The following is a 20,462-nucleotide window of genomic DNA, read 5'->3' as shown; positions in this document are numbered from 1 at the left end:
TTCGGTTGCGCCTCGGCTCGGGTAGACATTTGTCGGATCTCTTTGCAATGACAGGCTTTCCGCACTCGTAATGAAATATACTATAATGCATTCATACTTGTCTCTAATACTAATGTGTTATAGAATGTATAGTCAAATAACTATTTAAAACAAGTGTCGTCACAATAAGAGCGAAATTAGTATGTATAATTTTGGTATGGTTAACTGTTAACGATTAACTTTAACTTGCGTTAAATTTTCGAGAATTTAACGCTTTAACGATTAACGAAGTTAATTTTTTAATTAACGAATTAACGATTAACGAAGTTAACTTTTTGATTAACTGTGCCCACCTGTGTATATAGGTATAACGAAAATTCATAGAAATAAAATGTACTTCTTGTGAAGACTTAAGTTTTTTATTCATAGAGTAAACATTGGTTCCTTCACTAATTAATCGAAAGGAACTTCGTTCCATCCGGATGTCCCTTGACACCTCTCAAGTTTTTTTTAAATCAAAAGGTGGCAAACGAACAAACGGCCACCTGGATTTACCGAAATCGCGAAGCGACTGTTGCCCATTAACATCTGCAAATGCAGATGCAGTAAGAGATATTTCACCTTCCTATGAGTCACCTCTTCCGCCAAATCCACTTACCATCTTATCCTTTCCTTATAAGAAAAGGATGGGAAGGTAAAGAGGACTAAAATAAGGCCTCCGGCACCACACTCATCATACGAAACGCGGAATTGCTTCCACATCACGCCTGTCTTCTGTGTACTGTGAGCTACTAAACAATGTAATTAGCGATCTGTTGCTAAATAAAGGGGTTTTTACAAAATCAAACAAAATGTGTGAATACAAACATTAAAAAAGATCATTTAATAAACAAAATATAGGAATTAACATGTTAATATTAATTGCATTGTAAATAGAAATACTCCCGCAACCTTGACCAGATCATCGGTCCATCTTGCGGGAGGCCTGCCCCTGGATGCGGGTTGCACAGGACCGATCATCGTGGCGATCTTTGGGGGAGACCTATGCCCAGCAGTGGGCGTAACAAGGCTGAATGTATGGATGGAAATAGAAATAACATTATGACGAATTTTGGCGAAATATTATTGGATAGATCTTTGATTTTGATACACACTATAAATCACTATTTCTTCTCTACTTAATTACCCGTTAAATTGCTAATAATATCTTAGTAGACTAATCATTAGTTTCTGAGACCAAAATCCCTGTTTAAATATCTTATTATCACTGTTTTGTCAAAGATAATGATGTCTCAGAAACGACAAGTAGAATTTGTATGCATTTAATTATTTAGAATTTTTTTTCAAATGTTATTCATTTTAAATGTAACTGTAAAGAAATAAATTAAACTGTGACATTTTGTCAATTCTGCTTAATTAGATATTTGATTTTAAAGTAATACAATACGTAGAAAAGTCAATCGAATATAACTTAAGATGTTTTTTGTAATATACTATATTGTACAACTTAAATCATATTTCACACTTATGTTTTTTATATTAACAGGTAACAAATGACCTAACAGCGACTTGAATTTACCAAATAGACATGGTATCGCTTACCATATACTATATACTATATATAATCGATGGTGGAGGGGACGCACAGAATATGATTACTTCCTATGCGTCCCCTCCGTCAAATCCACTTCCTCTTCCTTGTAAGAAAAGAGTGGGAAGGGAAAGAATACTAAAATTTAATGTGCTTGTTCATTAACGAACAAAATTATAACAAAAATCCTGTCTCTATCCTTGTAAATGATTATTTGTCGGTGACGTTGTTTTGTTTATAACTTTATCTCACGATTAGTACGATTAGCCTAAGATGATTACAACCCAGACTATTTCTTCGACTTATATTGGGAAAAGTGAGTTTAATCTGAACAACCAGCTTTAATAGCTCAATGGAACGCGAGGTTGCAACGTGCAATCAGACACGTGGGCGCTTGCGGAGTATTTATAACGTGGTAGCACTGTTTGCCGATAGACGAAGCTTTATTCATTATCTAAATGGAGTGAAATGATTGCGTTTACATTCCACTCTGTTCAAGATAAATAGTGGAAAAAAATAATAAACACACTGCCACTGTGTCTATTTTTTTACTTCTTCCTTTTGCTTTTTTTTACAATTTGTCTGATCGTAAAGTAGCGATAATGTAAAAGGCATTAAATATATCTAATTTCATCAATATAACATCTATATTAAAGGGTCTAACCCTGGTGGTGATGGCCGTCATTTTGTTTTTTGCAGTACGAAATTATTTTGAAAAACATAAAAAGAATTTATTTTAGATTGAAAATTTTTTTCAATATTAAATTAAAGCTTATTTAAGCTTTTAATATTTCGCAAATAAAATGACACTTAAAAGAAACAGAATATGCAATTGTATAAATTTAACTAATTTATCGTATTTAATAATTATTAATAATTTGGTAATAAGTAAACATTACTTGCGTCGTATTTCATAATTTATAAGCATTTTCTTTGAAGTACAAAGCAGAAAACGAAATAAACCTAAAAAAATATTAAGCAATCGCTTACATCGATAATAATCGACTCCAATCAGACACGCAGTAAATTGCCACGACTGAGTAAAAACAGAAAACAATATCCTCAGGGAAAGTACGATAAATTTAATTTAGTATTTACAAATACCGCTAAAGTCAATAGTAATTAATGCATATGAAAATATACAGTATACTCATACCGAGTCATAATTTTTTTTTTTTATAGTATAAGGTAAAAAATGAGCATGCGGTCACCGAAATTTACTAAAATAGCGAAGTGACCGCTGTCCATAGACATCAGCACTTGCACAGAAAGAGGGTATTTCCCTTATTTATACGTCACCTCTCCTGTCAAATCCACCTTCGCTTCCCATCCTTTCCTACAAAAAGGGTGGAAAGGCGTAGAAGAATAAAATAAAGCCCTGGGCACGGTGGATTGAGTGGGATTGCGTTCAAGCGCTGGTTTAATCATTGTTAACCGCAACTCATTTAAGTCATAGTATTTTAACCATTAAATAATAAAACATAGGGTCAGATCAAACCTATTTGATTTATAATTCATGCACCTTTTGTCTGATATGTTATTATTTCTTTTCGCAATAAATAATGTATATTGTGCATTGAAGAAAAATATGGAAACAAGAAAACGCGCAAAGTATGTAATCTGAACAAATTTATCACGCGTCTGGTTTGCCTCTCCTTTGTTAAAGACCAAAGTTTTACAATGCTGAAAAGATACGTTCCGTGTAAACTCTATAAATAGAATTTAAGTAAGCAACCAAAATAAAAGTTTATGAACATGTATTTTCATAGAAATAGCGATGAGATAAGAAGTTAAATATTTAAATGTACATATGAAAGTAATAAATAAATCTTACTAGTATTATAAATGCAAAAGTTTAAATGGATTGATGGATGTTTGTTTGAAGGTATCTCCGGTAGAACATAGTCTGGAAGAATACAGGCTAATTATTAAGTTTTTTCAATGCCGCGCAGACGGAGTCCCGGGCTACAACTAGTTTATAAATAAATAAGGAAAATAAAGTACTAACTAGCAATGAAAAATAACTACACTAATATCATGGTTCTGAGCAACTTGTCGATGACATCTGTACCTCATATAGCAGTGTTTATGTCTCAACAAAGTTTAAAATAACGTACAATATTATATTCCTTCAAAATACGTTTACAATCTAAAGAAAAGTAAATTCAACGCATAAATAAATTATAAATACATTTCACCGTTACTGATTTTATGAGACGTAACTATGTTAGAGCTTATAAAATTAAAGGAAACTAATTACTTACTACAACAATAAGTTTGCATTCCAATACCACCATAGCTTCTGTCAACAACAAAAGAAACTTTTTATGTAATCTATATGTCCTAGCTGTACTTTGATATTAAAGTATCTCTGACAAAAGCAATGTAAATATCATATCTTTGCATAATCTATTTAAATTACATTTAATCAGTTCAAAGCTTGACACGTTCAAAGAGATTTCATGTTAAAGATTTAATTTTTATAACAAATATATTTTGTACAAATTGAGTCAATTTTAACTAACGAAATTAGGATGAAGAATACCACATTTTATCTTTACCTTTGTTATAATAAAATACATAATATAAAATACATGAGGCATTTGGATTCGGTTAATTTATTCCGACGTATTTATGCTGGCAGTTATTTACCGTGGTAGGTTTTTACTGCGGGAAATACCCCTAAATACTCTATATTTTAATCTCGTTTTTTTTTTAATAACAAATGTTACTTTTTATATCAGTGTATCAACAATGTAACCCCACTGTTAAGTGTCTACTTTTAGAATTAAAAGATAAGGTAAAAGTGTCACTAACTTTTACTCTACTTCAAAAATTGTTGTAGGATCATAAAGTATAAACAATGATTCTGCTCCGGACACAGTCTCAACAATGATTAATTTACGTCCTCAAAAAAATAATAGAACGCTCGTAAAATTTAAGCTAACGCGATTCTTATTTTTATAGGAACAAAGTTTACATTAGAATAATTTCCATTAAATAAAGTCCTCTTTATTGGTTCTAAACATTTTTAATCATCGAGGTTTTATTTTATTCTTCAACGAACTAATCATAATTAATTTTGTGGTATTTAACTATTTTAAATACAGAAAATAATGAACAATATCCCGAGTTAGTTATTTTTTCAATGCTATAGTCTGAAAGTTGATTTTTTTTCTCTCAATCGTAATTAATTCCTGTAAAATAATTAAAAAGATTTTTCTGAGCCATCTGTAAGCGTATTTCACAAAATCTCAACTGAAAATTTATTTAAATAAAGTTCAAAAGTCTATTGATATTAACATTTTCATGTTTCGATGTTGAACGATGCCGGTAGTAAGAGGATGTTCAACTGACAAAATAATCTCATTACTTTAGTGTCGTGAGAGGAAAATTGTCCCTTTTATAGCTTTATTATGGCTTTTGTCACGTAAGTATTTATATCATAAAGTAGGGCATCATAAAATTTTGGTAATAAAAATCGTCTCAGGACGTCAATGATCTTAGAAAGTCACACCTATATTTTAGGTTTACCAATAAATAACTAGATTGAGGCGAATTTAATTTATTTTCCTTTCTTTGTTTTTAAAAAAAGATTGGCACATTTTTGAACTTTACCAATATTTATAACAAGCAATAAAGAAATGGTAAAAACCATTTTAAATAAACTATAGACTTGTTAGGATATGGTTCACGATAATTATCAAAAAGTGGGATTTGAACCCACAACAAAATTATTTAAAGTCTGCCCACTTAACCATTGAGCTGTTGACGCTACTATTTGTCGCTTCTGGTGTATTTGATTTACTTTTTCAAGTCTAATTTACTAGCACTATTTTATTTCACATATGTTATTTAATTTATTCGGTGTTTTTTTTATTTACTACGTTAATTGTAAATATGTTTTCAAAATAAACTTTATACTTTTATAAATTTAATTTATTTTATTTACATGAATAAATATAAACAACAAATTCTTCTTTCTTAAAAAAGTTGGACCTAAATTTAAAGCAACGCTAACAAATCCAGATAACCTTTGTAAGATTATCCTTTGCTTTGTTATCAGAGACCAAGAGGAATCTGGTATCAGTCTAATCTGGTATTATAGAATAACGAATGTATTGATTTTAATATATTTTCATATTTACATTTTTGTATATTTTTGTTTTATCTTATATATATAAAAGAAAGCCGTGTTAGTTACACTATTTATAACTCAAGAACGGCTGAATCGATTTGACTGAAAATTCGTGGGCAGGTAGCTAAGAACCAGGAAAAGGACATAGGATAATTTTTACCCCGTTTTCTATTAAAAGCTAGTTTATAACTAAATCTTATATCGATTTACTTTGAGAAATACTAATCGCTATTACTTTCGAATCTAGTGTAGTTCTAACATTGTTTAATAGTTAAATGTTTGAGAAAACTTCAGTGACAAAATCATATTCCACAACAACACAACGCCTGTATCCCACAGGGGTGGGCAGAGATTACCGACTTCCATTTGACGTTGTATTCATAGTTTTAAATGCATAAACGAATTCTATTGCTTCGTTTTACATTACTCTAAGTCAGGGATCCCCAACCTATTTTGGACAAGTGACCCCCTTTTCCAAAATGAACCGTTTCCACAGACCCCCATAGCCAAATTATCTACTTTTAATATCAATAATTGTTGTTTTTTTTTTTCAGAGAATTAGCAATGCTTTAAATTCGATATCGACCCCCTGGGGACCCCTTTGGGAATCCCTGCTCTAAGTGAACGTAAAATAACAGTTACAAATATGACCTTTTTATTAACAGACATTTTCTAGCGGAACTATTTTATATGGCAATAAAAATGTAACGTCTATGTAAATTACTTTTGCGATAAAACCGAGTTTGAAAAACTGCTTGCGGACTTTTAGTTCACAATTATATACCTTTTTTATTTTTAAATCACATCGCTGCTTTGTGCTAACATTTATATAAACTCACGTTATATGTACAAAAATAACATTTTCATTTTAAACTAAAATGAAACTATCTTCTTAGTAAATGAAATATGCATTTTAAATAAACAATAAACTCGACTCTGACTCGAATAACATTCAATATTTCTAAATCGGTATAAATCTGTCTATACACTTTTAGGCTAAGGAAAGTTACATTGAATTCATACATACACATCCGCAAAAATTACTATAGGTACCTATGGATCAGGTAAAAAAATATAGACTAAATTAGTTTAGTAGTTTACTAGTAGTTTTTGAGTTTATTCTGAACAAACAATGAAATCATGTCTTGCACGTTTATAATTAGCATAAACATTATAATGATTGTTAAGAGAGACATATAGCTACCGAAGTGGTAAAAACTACAGTCTCTACCTTTTTTTTCGTCTAAAGCTTTAATTAATTGCACATTTCCTGAATGAAAAAAAAAATGAAAAAAAGAAATTGTTTAACCTTGACATCGCAACCCTCGTGCCGGTTGTCGTAACAGCCATTCCCTTCACTTCATCACTATATCTTGTCCGTGAGAACTTTACTTGAATATAATCTCCTTATATTCAAAGGAAGAAGAGACATTTTAACAGTGGTATACGCCAGCAACAACAACATCCGTTGCACGAATGTGCGGGCTCGCCCGGTGAAATACCACGACCACGCAGAAGACAGGCGTGAAGTGGAGCTGGAGGCCTAATTTTAGTCCTGTTTCCCTTCCCACCCTTTTCTTATAAGGAAAGGGTGGGAAGGGGAAGGGAATTTGATGGAGGAGGAGGAGATGCATAGGAAGGTTAAATATTCTCTTTTTGTGCATCTCATCCTTCGTCGATTGAGGTTAGGCAACGCATTTGCAATTGCGAATGTCTATGGGCAGCGGTCGCTCACCATTTCGTCGAATTCATTTGGCCGCTTGCTCGTGTGCCATCTTGTAATATAAAAAAAAATTATGGTCAAAAATTGTTATGAATTTACAATATATTTTATCTTGTTATTAAATCGTAATTATTTTTACAGATAACATGCACCATGGACACCTACAACGAAAGCCTCGAACTGAATATTTCGGAGCCTTACCAACCGTACTACGAGAGACCAGAGACATACATAGTTCCACTCATATTTGCACTGATCTTTGTCATAGGAGTAGTCGGTAATGGGACTTTAGTTACCGTTTTTATTAGACACAAAGCCATGAGGAATGTTCCGAACACGTAAGTTACTCTTTCTTAATGTACCTAAGATAATTAACTGATCGCTTAGCATGGAAAATTTATTTATTTCAATGTAACAATTGAATTTAACATTTTGATAAAATAATTGAAGGCTTAAGTTGACTTAATTGAATTGTGATTTGGCTTTGATATTTTTAAATATGAATTCTTACAAAGAAGTATTTGCTTTGAATACAAAAGTTACCGCTATAACGTTTTTCGTGTGTATTTGGTATTCTGTAGTTAATAAAAAAGCGTACAAATAAAGTGAGTAAACGCTACTAAATTGCAAATACAATTTTGCTAAAACTGCAAACTATCGACTTATTGAGTTCTGCAAATCACAATTTAAACTGTTGTCGCTTTAAACCTGCGCCATTTGGGTAACAATTCGGAACGATGCAACGTTTATTTGTTAATGTTTCATGTATCTATGTTTCATATGACATGTTTTGTAACATAAAATGAAAATTTATTAAAACTTACTTTGTTGAACTGGTTTAATATTTTTTTTGGTTACTTTTTGTTTACTCAGATATATAATATTTTTTTAATTGTAAGAAACAAAACTAAATCTTTTCGTTTTTTAAATTGTATTACTTCCAAGTATTTACTTTAATTTAAAACTAATTGTCGCCCGACTCCGACCGCACGGTAATAAAAAAAAACGTAATAAGTAGCCTATGTGTTCTTCCAGACTATGTTCTACATCTGTGCCAAATTTCATTAAGGTCTGTTGAGCCGTTCCGGAGATATCTTCAAACAAACATCCATCCATCCATCTAAACATTTGTATTTATATAATTAGTAAGATTTGAAACTTGTATTTCCACAGGTATATTTTATCTCTAGCATTAGCTGATCTCCTAGTTATCATTACTTGTGTGCCCTTCACTTCGATTGTGTACACACTTGAGTCATGGCCGTGGGGTTCCACTGTCTGTCGGGTCTCCGAAGCGGCTAAAGACGTAAGCATCGGAGTCTCCGTGTTTACACTAACTGCGTTATCTGCTGATAGATACTTCGCTATCGTAGATCCACTGAGAAAACTTCATGCTACAGGTATGTTGCAATATTTTATAATTAAAAACATTAGCTAGTTGTTATAATATTTTAAGAATATTTTATTAAACTATACTAAGCTTAGCTTGTGCAAAGATGTAGTTTACGAAGCAGTAGTAGACGCCAACAACAACAACCGTTGGTCTAAAGGACCAGCTCGCCCGGTGTCATACCACGACCACACAGAAGACAGGCAATTGGAAGCAATTCCGGGTTTCTGAGTGTACGTGCTGAAGGCCTAATTTTGGTCACCTTTCCTTATAATAGAAGGATGGGAAGCGGATTTTACGGAGTGAAGGACACATAGGAAGGGAAAATATTATTTTCTGTGCGTCCTCCCGTCCGCCGATTAAAGTTAGGCACCGCATTTGCAATTACAAGCCAAATGTCTATGGGCAGCGGTCGCTCAGCTGTTTCAGTTAATTAAGGTGTCTGCTTGTTTTATAAAAATAAAACTGAAAATTGGAATGAACATTGAAATTCAAAATAATTAATTACGCTTCATTCTCGCTTTTCTGTTCTTTTTAGTTATCAAACGCTTAGCGTTTAAAGCTTTTTACGAAGCATCATCGTAAATAAAACCGTTTACAATTAGGATAAATCCAAAACGTGATATGCAAGTCATGAAATAACAAATCTTATCATTCGTATTTACCCCAAACCATTAAACTAGTTGAACTTTTCGCTTACTGAGTATTTATAGATCCATAAGTGCTCGTAGCATTCAAAAAGAGAATCCAAATAAATATTTTTGTATCTCAATTGAGCAAAGGCATAAAATTCCCTATCGCTTACTCATACGAATATGTTTCAATTGAAAAAACATACTAAGTGTCTAAAGATTCGTTCGGATTTCTAAGTTATTGACTTTTAAATCGATGAAAGATATTTTTACATGATACGATATTTTTCACACCTCTTAGGTTATTACTCAGGGGATCAAAGGTTAACTGGCTCTGCTTTTTCAATGTCACGACAAACGAGATGTTCGACATCCATCATGTAATATTTAAATTACTAAAAAAAATCTTCATCTTATAACATGTGTAGCAGGAGCGTGTATTTTTCAGTAGTCTTAATATTTGAAGGACATCTATACACGACTATTTTTCCTCTATTTTCCTTTTCTACAACCACGACGTTTCCGGCTCAAAAACCAACTATAAATTAACACACTGATATAATATTGCCGGTACTGAAACTAGATTAATACGTAAGTGAAGAATAAGAACATTATTTACCTTATAGCCAACAATAATTCTGTGAGACCTGGATCGGTCATAGTGGTTACTGGACATCAAAAGAATTAGTTAGTTATCGCATTGTGCATGTAAAATGTTATTAAACACACCAACAGTGTCATCTAAACACCACTATAAAGCAATTTCTTAATTGTTCCATAAAACAAATGTGTTTTAATAAAAGAGAAAAAAGTGAACAAAGCAATAACAATGCTTGTCTTGTTATTGCAATAAATCCTAAAATAAACGCACTCACAAAGCCAACGGTGCCAGATGACCGCTCTTAACTCTTAACACAAACATCGAGTCGATAACTAGTGTTGTCTTCTATCGACAAAATGGAAATAAAACTGTCGATAAACAGAATACAATCAACACAGCACTGTTTTTGTTGGCTGACGATCAACGTTTTGATACGTCCGCGCGCTGTGCAGATGTTCTTACCTATTCGATATATATCTATTTCCGTAAACATTGCTGATTGAGTAATCATCACGATGTACAGGATATTCTACTTTGAAACTACTGTAATACAACATTGTTCTGATATTTACATAAACCCTGATGATTGATGTTTTCATTATAACTTTGAGACAAGGTAAATTTGAGCACTATCACTTATCTTTTAATCCAATGATATTCAGAACCCATTTATACTGTTAGAGTACTATGTAAGTACGCGGATATTTGGTAATATTAAGACAATAATATTTGGTATTTCCAAACAGCTACTACTTAGGGGCCTTCAAGAAAAGACAATTCCCTTAAAGGCCGGCAACGCATCTTCCTTTGATATTGCTGATGTCCATGGGCGTCGGATCAATCAATGTTAGGCGATCCGCTGTTCATCTGCCCCTTGATACTATATTTAAAAAATGTAGAAATTAACTATGAGTTTCCACTGTCGAAACATTTGTTCGTAGCATAGCGTCACGATTTTTTTATGAAAATATACAACATACTTGTATATCTTTTTAGCCGACTTCAAAAAGAAGGAGGTTATCAATTCGACTGTATTTTTTTATTGCAATTATTTTGTCAGTGGAATTTCACCGTAATAGAGTAAGTTATGAAAGAAATATCGAAGGCTGAGTTTTACGTGACCTTAATCAGAAATCATATTAAGGTTATGCTTTTTTAATTAGGTCTTGGTTTTCTAAACTAATTTTTATGTTCACTTTTAACATCAATGATTTATTTAATCATCAATTTTGGCATCTTTAAAATGTTTACAAATACTAAATTATCCAAACCACATTTAATTAAATCTTATTTCTAATCGAGTTAGTTTGGTTTAAATCGATGTTTTTCAAACTGGGTTCAAATCAATCAAGGATGTTGCAATACCCGCAAACACATAAATATTTACATGTCGACGAGCGAACAGTTGTTAAATATATCGATTAAATGATTAAATTTCCGTCTGCGATATAAATTTAAAATTTTTATTTCTTCTTCAATAAAACATGATTTCTATTTCCACTGTCGACTACAGCTTAGAAAGTTCCATGTCTATAAATTGATAACAGCAGTTTTATTATGTTGTTAAAATCACTTATATTGAAAGCTATATACATATTTACATTAAAAATTCCATAAATTCTATTTACTATACATTATGTTGTTCTGGTCAACTCTTCCAGCGCGCTTCTTTTTTTTTTCATCTTTATTTTTCTTACACAAAAAGGCAAAGGCACAGTGAGCAGTATGCCACCTCTTTGGTAGAACGCATTGGTGGTGTTTCACCGGTCGACCCGGCCAATTCGTGCATATAATATATAAATGCTGTTTTGAAAAGTACATAAATTATATCTGAACTTATATATAACACGATCTGATACTTATTGCCTTATAGAATTTAACCAGATATGTATAATGCACTAGGAATGCATGCCAAGTTCAAAACTGTTCTTGTATATGATTTATTTCCATTCTGTAGATAGAATTTGAACCGACGCCATTACAGTTTTGACGTCCATCATAAGAACATCAAATATTATCAGTAAGTATAATGCAGTAATATACTTACAAACGTGTAGATTTGCTCAAGAACGTATATCTAAATATTAGACTCGTACAAGCTTAAATATAAAATCTCTAATTAATTCCGTAGACATAAATATAATATTGTACTATCACCTTAATTGACCCAATCCGGTAATAATAACGAAGTAACAGCCCGAGCCGAGGCTCCTGAGGGAGCCCTCGAGCCCAGTTACTCTTAAACGAGGTTTAGGCTATGCGCCATCTGAGCCCGGCCACCTCAAGCCCGGTGAAACTGTAAATGCCTCTTCAATGCAAACAGTGACTACTCAGTCACAAAATAAAATCTTAATTGACGTCACAATATCTGTATGGTGTACAAAAAAGTTTGCATCGTCAAATAAACTTTAAACAATAAGTCAAGAAGAAAACTTAAACAGTTAATATACAATTCTAGAGATTCTATTATAAATGTAGTTCATACAGCATGCAGAGTGATAATGGTACACGTGTGATAAATAAAATTTACTGAAATCTTAATTTCACAATAGAAAAAGTTACCATTTCGTAACCAGTAAAAATCCGTTTACACAGTCTGCCGCATCGGGTACTGGCAATAAAAATCCGCTATAAAACTCTAGTAATCTTTTTTAAAACTGACGTTGTTATTGTATCGCAGTTTACTACGCTATTCTATGTCATAGATAGCGATAGCTTGCTACGTTTTACCACCTTTTTATTCGTATACGAAAGGTTGGAATATACATAGAAATGCGTAAAGCAAACGCGATAACTTTATAGCTTGTTGCTTTCACCAGTAATATCTTACACGCCCTATAGCGTTATAAATCGGAACTATTATTTATTTATTTAATAACGATGATAGGCAACATCCTGGAGAGTGATAATACTGTATTATTTTAATGAGTTTTCCGTCAGTGGAATCCCATGGTTAGGTGTAGAAAATCAGAAGCGTCAAAAGAGTTGTGAATGGATCGTACTAAACGTCAGTTATAGTAAATATCGTCTAGGCGTGAGTACTTATTTTTGTATTCTATTTATTCTTGCAATTATTGAAGTTTTCATCAGGAATCCATTGAATGGTTTTAGATCTTTTCGTTACTTATTTCATTTGAGATTATTGATTAACGTTTCAATCTTCCGTTCGCTTGGCATCCCACAAGATTTATGATCTTCTAATTTGCATATGAAAGAGGTGGTCGGAGCGTCTACCTATGTTATATTCGAGAAAGCTTTTTAAGGTCGTTGCATGAATTAAATCTTTTTCACTTTATTGCGGATTCTCTATATGTTTTTTTTTTCTACTGTGGTTTTGATTTTTATATTTTTTGTAATAGTCATAAACCAGAAACTTCACAGTTCAGCCACTAAATAATTTAAATTTAACACTTTTATTGATAAATGCTAACTTTAAAACCCCCTCAGTGAGTGCAAGCGAAGAGAGCTCTGTACTATCCCACATTGTTTACAGTTTTGTTGTAAACTTTACTAGTAATCTAAGAAACTCTTTAAGATTTGTACTTTGTAACAGCAATTTCAATTAATTTCTATAAATTTTATATCATAAATAGCAAAAAAAAAGTATTTTACCCTACAAAAAATCATCTGTCAAAAAATTATGAAAGCATTAATAAAATAATATATGTATATCCCATTTAATAAACATATACATTAACAGATATAATTTTTTTAATTATATTATACAAATTTTGACAAGGTAAAAAGTCGCGAGCACTCCCAAAGCACCGCATTTTACAAGTTATATTTATTTAAGCCCACAATTTTATTTTCGTTTAAAAACCTAATGTGACATATAAAAGGTGACCATTATATTTCATTTGTTTAAAAATTACGGGATGCTAATAAAATTTATAAAATTAAAAAAAAATCGTTAGTGTTGACAAACGGATTTTTTTTTTACTTCAAAGCTTTTGTTTGTGTCAAGGCTATAAGCCTTGTTTGTGGATCTATTAAGCATAACAGCTAAAATACGGGTGAGTGTTTTCTTTAATGAATTTCCTTACGTTTTAAGCGACAAAGAACGGATTTTCAAGTTGCCTTTGAATGTATTTTATTGCGAAATTTGCCAACAAATAACATCTATTTTACGGCTATTTTATTTAGAAAATAAACTTTCTTTCTTTAATTGACAGATGCCTATCACCATAAGGTCTTTCGCCGAGCCTAATCCTTACTAATATTATAAATGCGAAAGTAACTTTGTCTGTCTGTTTGTAGCGCTTTCACGCCAAAACTACTGAACTGATTGAAATTAAATTTCGTACACAGATAATCTAGAATTTGAGAAGGTACATAGGCAACTTTTTAATGCGTAAAAGGGATGCAAGGGGTTGAAAGGGGGGATGAAAAGTTGTATGGAAGTATTGTCATTTTTACAGCTAGAAAGTCGAAACTTTTTTTTTAAATTTTAAAATTTTGGATCAAGGATCGAATATTGAGTCTGGACGTAATCCATTGTGGATGCATGTGGATGCTCTTATATATTATTACTTGTCACAAAAAATATTAGCAACACAAATAATTCAAACCTTTTAATGTCAGTATTTTCTTAAAAGATTTAGACGAAATACTTTTATCAAAGTTTACATAAATTTCCAGCCTTTAATTTTTAAATGGCAAACAAAATGTAATTTATCAACGTAACACAATACGCAAATTACTCAAGTCGAGTTTCTTTTTAAGTTTGCCAAAAGACAAATTATCCTGAAATAAACCTTCTTAAAAACAAAAAATACCTTATTTAAAATGACTATTAAATTACGATTTTCTACAACGACTTAAAAAGCTTATAAAGACTTGTATAAAATTAAGAATAAAATAACAATAGGTAATTTTTTTTATTATTACTACAAACTACAAAACTGACAAATGGTATTTATGCTGTCATAGCCAGATTATAGTTGTGACTCATACGTGACGGCAATGTTTATCTAACACACCTAAATTATATAATATTTAAATCACATACTATATAAAATAATATTGACTTACGACTGTAACAGAAAGTGGAAAGCAAAGACTATAGGTTTCCATAAAATGAGATCCTGTAGTGACACTTATCCGACTTCTGCATCCTTTCCTATCGATATTAAAATGCGGGCGCTCATAATAGTTTTTTTTTCATTAAATTATTGAAAACATTTTATAATAACATCGGAGATATGTTTATCGTACATTTTCTTATTACAAAGATTTTAAAAAGCAAAACATTATTTCTATATCACAATAATATTACATAATTCTTTTTGTACTTGAGCCTATCTCAATGTGTACTTTTACGTAAAAACCTAATCTGCTTTACGACCTTTACTATATTTTTACAACGAAGACGGATTGACCTTTACTCCTTGTATTCATATAACCATTATTATGATTTCGAAGCATTTCAATAGATATTTTATTAGATATAACTATATAAATATAGCAGAAAATGTTGAGATTTCAAATAAGATTAGCAACAATGTTTTTTTTACACTAACTATATTAAGATGATAACTAGTATATACTATAGTGGAATGTCTAACAGTCTGGATTCATTCAGTTCTAGTAAAATAAATTATAAATTGAATTGTTTTATTTTACGTTTTGTAACGCAAGTTTTCCACAATAGGTGGCAGCAAGCGTGCGACACGACTCACCGTGGCGACTGCAATCGGCATTTGGATATTAGCGGCGGTTCTCGCTGCTCCTGCCTACATTGGATCGTATCTACGTGCTTTCGTTGTCAATCCAACCACTCAGGTAATCCTTTTATTTTATAATGTGACAAACAAAGTTCTATTTTAGGTTATCATTGTATTGTAAATAAATAAATAAATAAATAATAAATAAACGAGCAAGCTGCCACCTTAATTCGCTGAAATAGCGATGTTTCCGATGCCCATAGACATCAGCATTAACAGATTGCATTGCCTACCTTTATTCGATGGAGGGGACGCACAGGAGAATATTTCCCCTTTCTAAGCGTCCTCTCCACCGTTAATTCCACTTCTCCACATCAGACGAGGTGGCCGTTCATGCAACTGATGTCGTTGTTACCGGCGTTTACCACTGTTAAATACAGATTACATATGTTAAAAAAAACAATCCAGTGCAATAAATTAAAATTTAATCAATAATTTAATAAGAAAGTGAAAACGAGGTTTCGCAAAATCGTACAAGCGAACGTACTTCTTATTCAAATCCCGACAACGCATCTACAATTGCTTTGGTGTTATCGATGGCTATGGGCTTCGGTATCTCTTAATACTAAGGTTTGGTTGCCACGTTATCACCTATTAAAAAAACTAAGGAAAACGTCAAGTAAATCTCTCTTATAATGTTTCACTTATAAAGTTCGTTTACCTGATGGTAAGTGCTACAATTTATCTAGTTCATTTATATCAGCCTAGAAAATTCTCTGTAATAGATTATCGATAACACTTTAGATGACAAATTACGTTAAATATATAAACGTAGATAAGTTGCGGTTAAAGTAACCCCGTTACAGTAAATGACAGATAAATTCTACAAAATAAAATAGGATTAAGTAGTTGTAGGATCCAATGAGATTAGTTGACCTTTCTCCGAACGGATAATATAGTTGGATCTGTCTGTCTGTGAGTAGATAATCAACAAGATGCTTAAGCAAGATTAGGTTTGAAAATACAATAGTAGAAATTCTCCTACATATTTTAGTGGATATATTAATGTACTAATTTTGCTAGTGAAATGTTCCTTAAACTTGAAAAAATTTAAATTTTGCCTTATTTTTTGATCCTAAAATGCAAAACTATGATTACCAAATAAATAGCTACAATCCAATATGGATAAAATATTAAATTCTGTTGACTCCTTGTCAAAATTGTGGTCTTCCGTTATTTTAGATTTCTTCTGTTTGCTTTATTTTCATTTGTTTAAAAGTAATGAATAATTATATTGTTACAGTTCTTAGTTTGTTATCCGTATCCACCAGAATGGGGAGAGAGTTACCCAAAAACAATGGTACTTGTACGATTTCTGGTATATTATTCCTTACCACTGGCTGTTATTGCATTATTTTATATTCTGATGGCGCGTCATCTAGTACTCAGTACGCAAAATATGCCCGGTGAAATGCAAGGGACACAAAGACAGGTATGTTATTTATATAGTTGGAAATATTTCAGTTAAAATTATCACCAAAGTTTCGAATAACCAACATCCTTTTTAGCAATATTGTAAGTCATTATCTCCCTGTTTTTTTCCTAATGATGGTCAGCTGTATGTACAACTCCATACATCTTTATCAACCGCCATATTTCTCACTCTTCATACGCATATCCTCTTTCATACAACCCATCCATACTTTTAGTCTTCCTCTATCCTTGTACCAAATCTGCTATTAATATCCATTGTACGAAAAATTGGTTATTTTTAATCTATTGTAAATTTATCTCTCATTTTGCAAGTCGTTTTCTTTTCATTATAAAGTAAAGCGTTCATCTAAAGACGAAACTCAGCCGAGCATCTCAAAGGCTCTAACAAGGACAATAATTGAAGTACATTCAATTTCACTCCTATACGGGATTATAACTACTTGCATTGATTTTAAACGAAAAAATGTCTGCTTTAATGTTAATATTTTGCTTGTGTTTGTAGATGCGAGCTCGTCGAAAGGTGGCTTTAACAGTTCTAGCCTTTGTTTTAGTCTTCGCAGCTTGCTTTCTGCCATCTCACGTTTTTATGATGTGGTTTTATTATTGGTAAGTATTGCTGTCTCTCTTCTAGGTACAAGATTCTTTCCTAGCACGGTTTTAATCTGACTTTCTGACTTCAAAAAAAGGTTTTAATTAAATAATTATGTTTTTATCAAGTGATTTCTTATGTATCAAACATTGAACTGTCATTTTTATAGCAAATAAACTAGCACTTGATCGCGGTCCCACTTGATGTTAGGTGGTAATGTGGCTCAAAGATGGTACTCAAATAGTTTTAACGATTATAACTATATTTTTAACACAAGTTATCATTATTTAACTCAGTCCGACAGCGCAAGATGACTACAACGGTTGGTGGCATGCTCTACGCATCGTAGGATTCTGCCTATCATTTTTAAACAGCTGCGTGAATCCAATCGCATTGTACTGTACAAGTGGTATCTTTAGAAAACATTTTAATAGGTAAGTTACATTTCCACTGTCGATATTGTATAATAACAAATTGGCAACCCTCTCGTCATCTTTGAAAAAAAAACCAGATATAACACACATAAAAAAAATACAGTCGAATTGATGACCTCCTTCTTTTTGAAGTCGGCTAAAAACGTCTTCATACAAGAATAACAGTAGTGAAATTTTCAGTTTAAGTCCCGTAATACTGGATATTTTCATCATAATGTATATTGTTTTACGACCAGGTATCTTCTATGTCGTTCTGGATCTACTCACGGTCCGAGAGGATCTCTGTCTCTTTCAACATCTAGAAGATTACACTCCAGCAGGAAAACTAATATAAGCATGGTGCCAACACGAACGTAAGTCATAACTAATTTCATTCTTTAAGTTTTTTTTTTATTTAGATTATATCAAAGATATCAATAATGTCTTCTACGCGATACTTTTATATATATACAAGCATAAGCACCAATTTTTTTGTAAAATATTTGTTATTTTACTATTGCTTTTAATGAAGACGGATCAATAGCACGGAATAAAGATTAAAATCTTTGTAACGAGCGATAATCAAGGTGGCAAAACATTGAATATATATACACATATAACAAATAAACTCTAATGAATATGACGATTTTTATTCCTACAGGACCAGTGTTGGTCGCGAGAGCAGCATTCGTCTCTTAAACAACGGCTCATCGAAGCTCTGAGGAAGGAACAGCGGCTCGCGTAATGCGGCCAACAACAACACGGAACGCACCAAAGAGAACTATAGCAAGTGTCTAGTGTACAAAGCTGACGTTACAGCACCTTTTCCCAAGTGTTGCGAAACCGAAAACGGCGTTAAACATGTTGAAACTAGGTTGGACGGCAAAGATGTTAGTAGCACGGAAAGTTTCTATCTACCAATCGATGGCACATATCGTTGATTTAGTTTTGTACCCAGGCATATGGAGGACATGTCACTTTTCTGTACATCCTCTCCTCTTTCCTTTAAAAATAGGCAACGCATCTGTTACCTTATTGCAGATGTCTACGAGCATCGGTTATCTCACGCTATAGGCCTAATTTTAATCCACGTTACCTTTCCACTCTTTTCTTATAAAGAAAGGATGGTAAGGGAAAGTGAATTTGACGGAGGAGGGGACGCATAGGAAGAGGATATATTCTCTTTCTGTGAATTAAAGTTAGGCAACGCATCTACAATTGCGGATGTCTATGGGCAGTGGTCGCTTCTCTATTTAGGCGTATTCAGGTTATGATATGAAAAACCATACAGTCAAACCTCGGTAAGCGAGAGTCCAAGGGACCGCGGTATTTTTCTCGTTTAAAAATTTTCTCTCTTACCTGAGTCATTCTTATGGAGGTTATTCGTCAGAACCGGACGATAACTCTCGCTTATAGAAGTTTCTCGCGTATCCAGTTCTTGCTTATCTATATTAGCAAAATAAGGTGGCCGCATGATCGTTTGACATCTAGTAAAATAATGACTTTATCCTATAAATATGTTCACGCTGGACACAAAGACTTAACTATATTAAATATATAGTTATATTGTAAAAGCACGTTGTTAGTATATCTCTCAATCTGTGTAAATAAAGCATTTTTTTGGAGCATCTTTAGGGAATAAAATAAAAATGTAAACGTCCCAGACAAAGTAATTTTGTAAAGTATTGTAAATATTTAGATTGTAAAACTAAAAATTTTTTACATAATAATTTAATAATGTAATATAATTTGATGTTTTAAAAGGCACTTATTTGTTAAAAAAAATATATCACCATTTAAAGTTTTATGTGTAAATTATATGTAAAAACAAAATATGTAGTTATAGCACTTCCCATCGTAGCCTTCTTCTGCATGTCGACAATTACGCGCACACCGAGGCTGCCTCGGATGAATTTCGGTATGAATTTACAAAATATTTTTTTTTTAATGTTCTGTTTAATGTTAGTAAATCCTTTGTACATTACAATGAATGTAAAATAAACTTTCTACGATGTAAATAAAGTAAATAAATAAATGAATGCAAACGTAAAACTGCATTTTATTTATTAAACTTACCTTCTTAAGTACTTCAATGTAAGGATAAAACCAGCTCACAACCACATGGCATCTAATATTAAATACTTTTTTAATACAGTCGAACCTGAATAAGCGAGAGTTTAAGGGACCGCGATATTTTCCTCACTTATAGAGGTTTCCCTCTAACCTTTCTCGTTTATGGAGGTCGT

General features: G+C 32.2%; 1 protein-coding gene across 1 annotated transcript in view; it reads left to right on the top strand.

The window, feature by feature from the left end:
* Window positions 1-19,325, top strand: part of LOC106720973 (neuropeptide CCHamide-1 receptor) — a 32,852-nt gene extending 13,527 nt beyond the window's left edge. Inside the window, exons 3-10 of the mRNA XM_045681286.1 lie at window positions 7,573-7,769; window positions 8,605-8,831; window positions 15,708-15,838; window positions 17,024-17,212; window positions 17,717-17,820; window positions 18,100-18,237; window positions 18,474-18,590; window positions 18,878-19,325. Coding sequence (XP_045537242.1) covers window positions 7,585-7,769; window positions 8,605-8,831; window positions 15,708-15,838; window positions 17,024-17,212; window positions 17,717-17,820; window positions 18,100-18,237; window positions 18,474-18,590; window positions 18,878-18,938 — 1,152 coding nt within the window. The 5' untranslated portion in view covers window positions 7,573-7,584 and the 3' untranslated portion in view covers window positions 18,939-19,325. The remainder of the gene's footprint in view (window positions 1-7,572; window positions 7,770-8,604; window positions 8,832-15,707; window positions 15,839-17,023; window positions 17,213-17,716; window positions 17,821-18,099; window positions 18,238-18,473; window positions 18,591-18,877) is intronic.
* Window positions 19,326-20,462: the final 1,137 nt, after the last annotated feature.

This window comes from Papilio machaon, chromosome 15 (genome assembly GCF_912999745.1).
Source record: "Papilio machaon chromosome 15, ilPapMach1.1, whole genome shotgun sequence".
Lineage (NCBI taxonomy): Eukaryota > Metazoa > Arthropoda > Insecta > Lepidoptera > Papilionidae > Papilio > Papilio machaon.
Note: the sequence above shows the minus strand (reverse complement) of the source record. Positions and strands in the feature narration are given on the sequence as shown.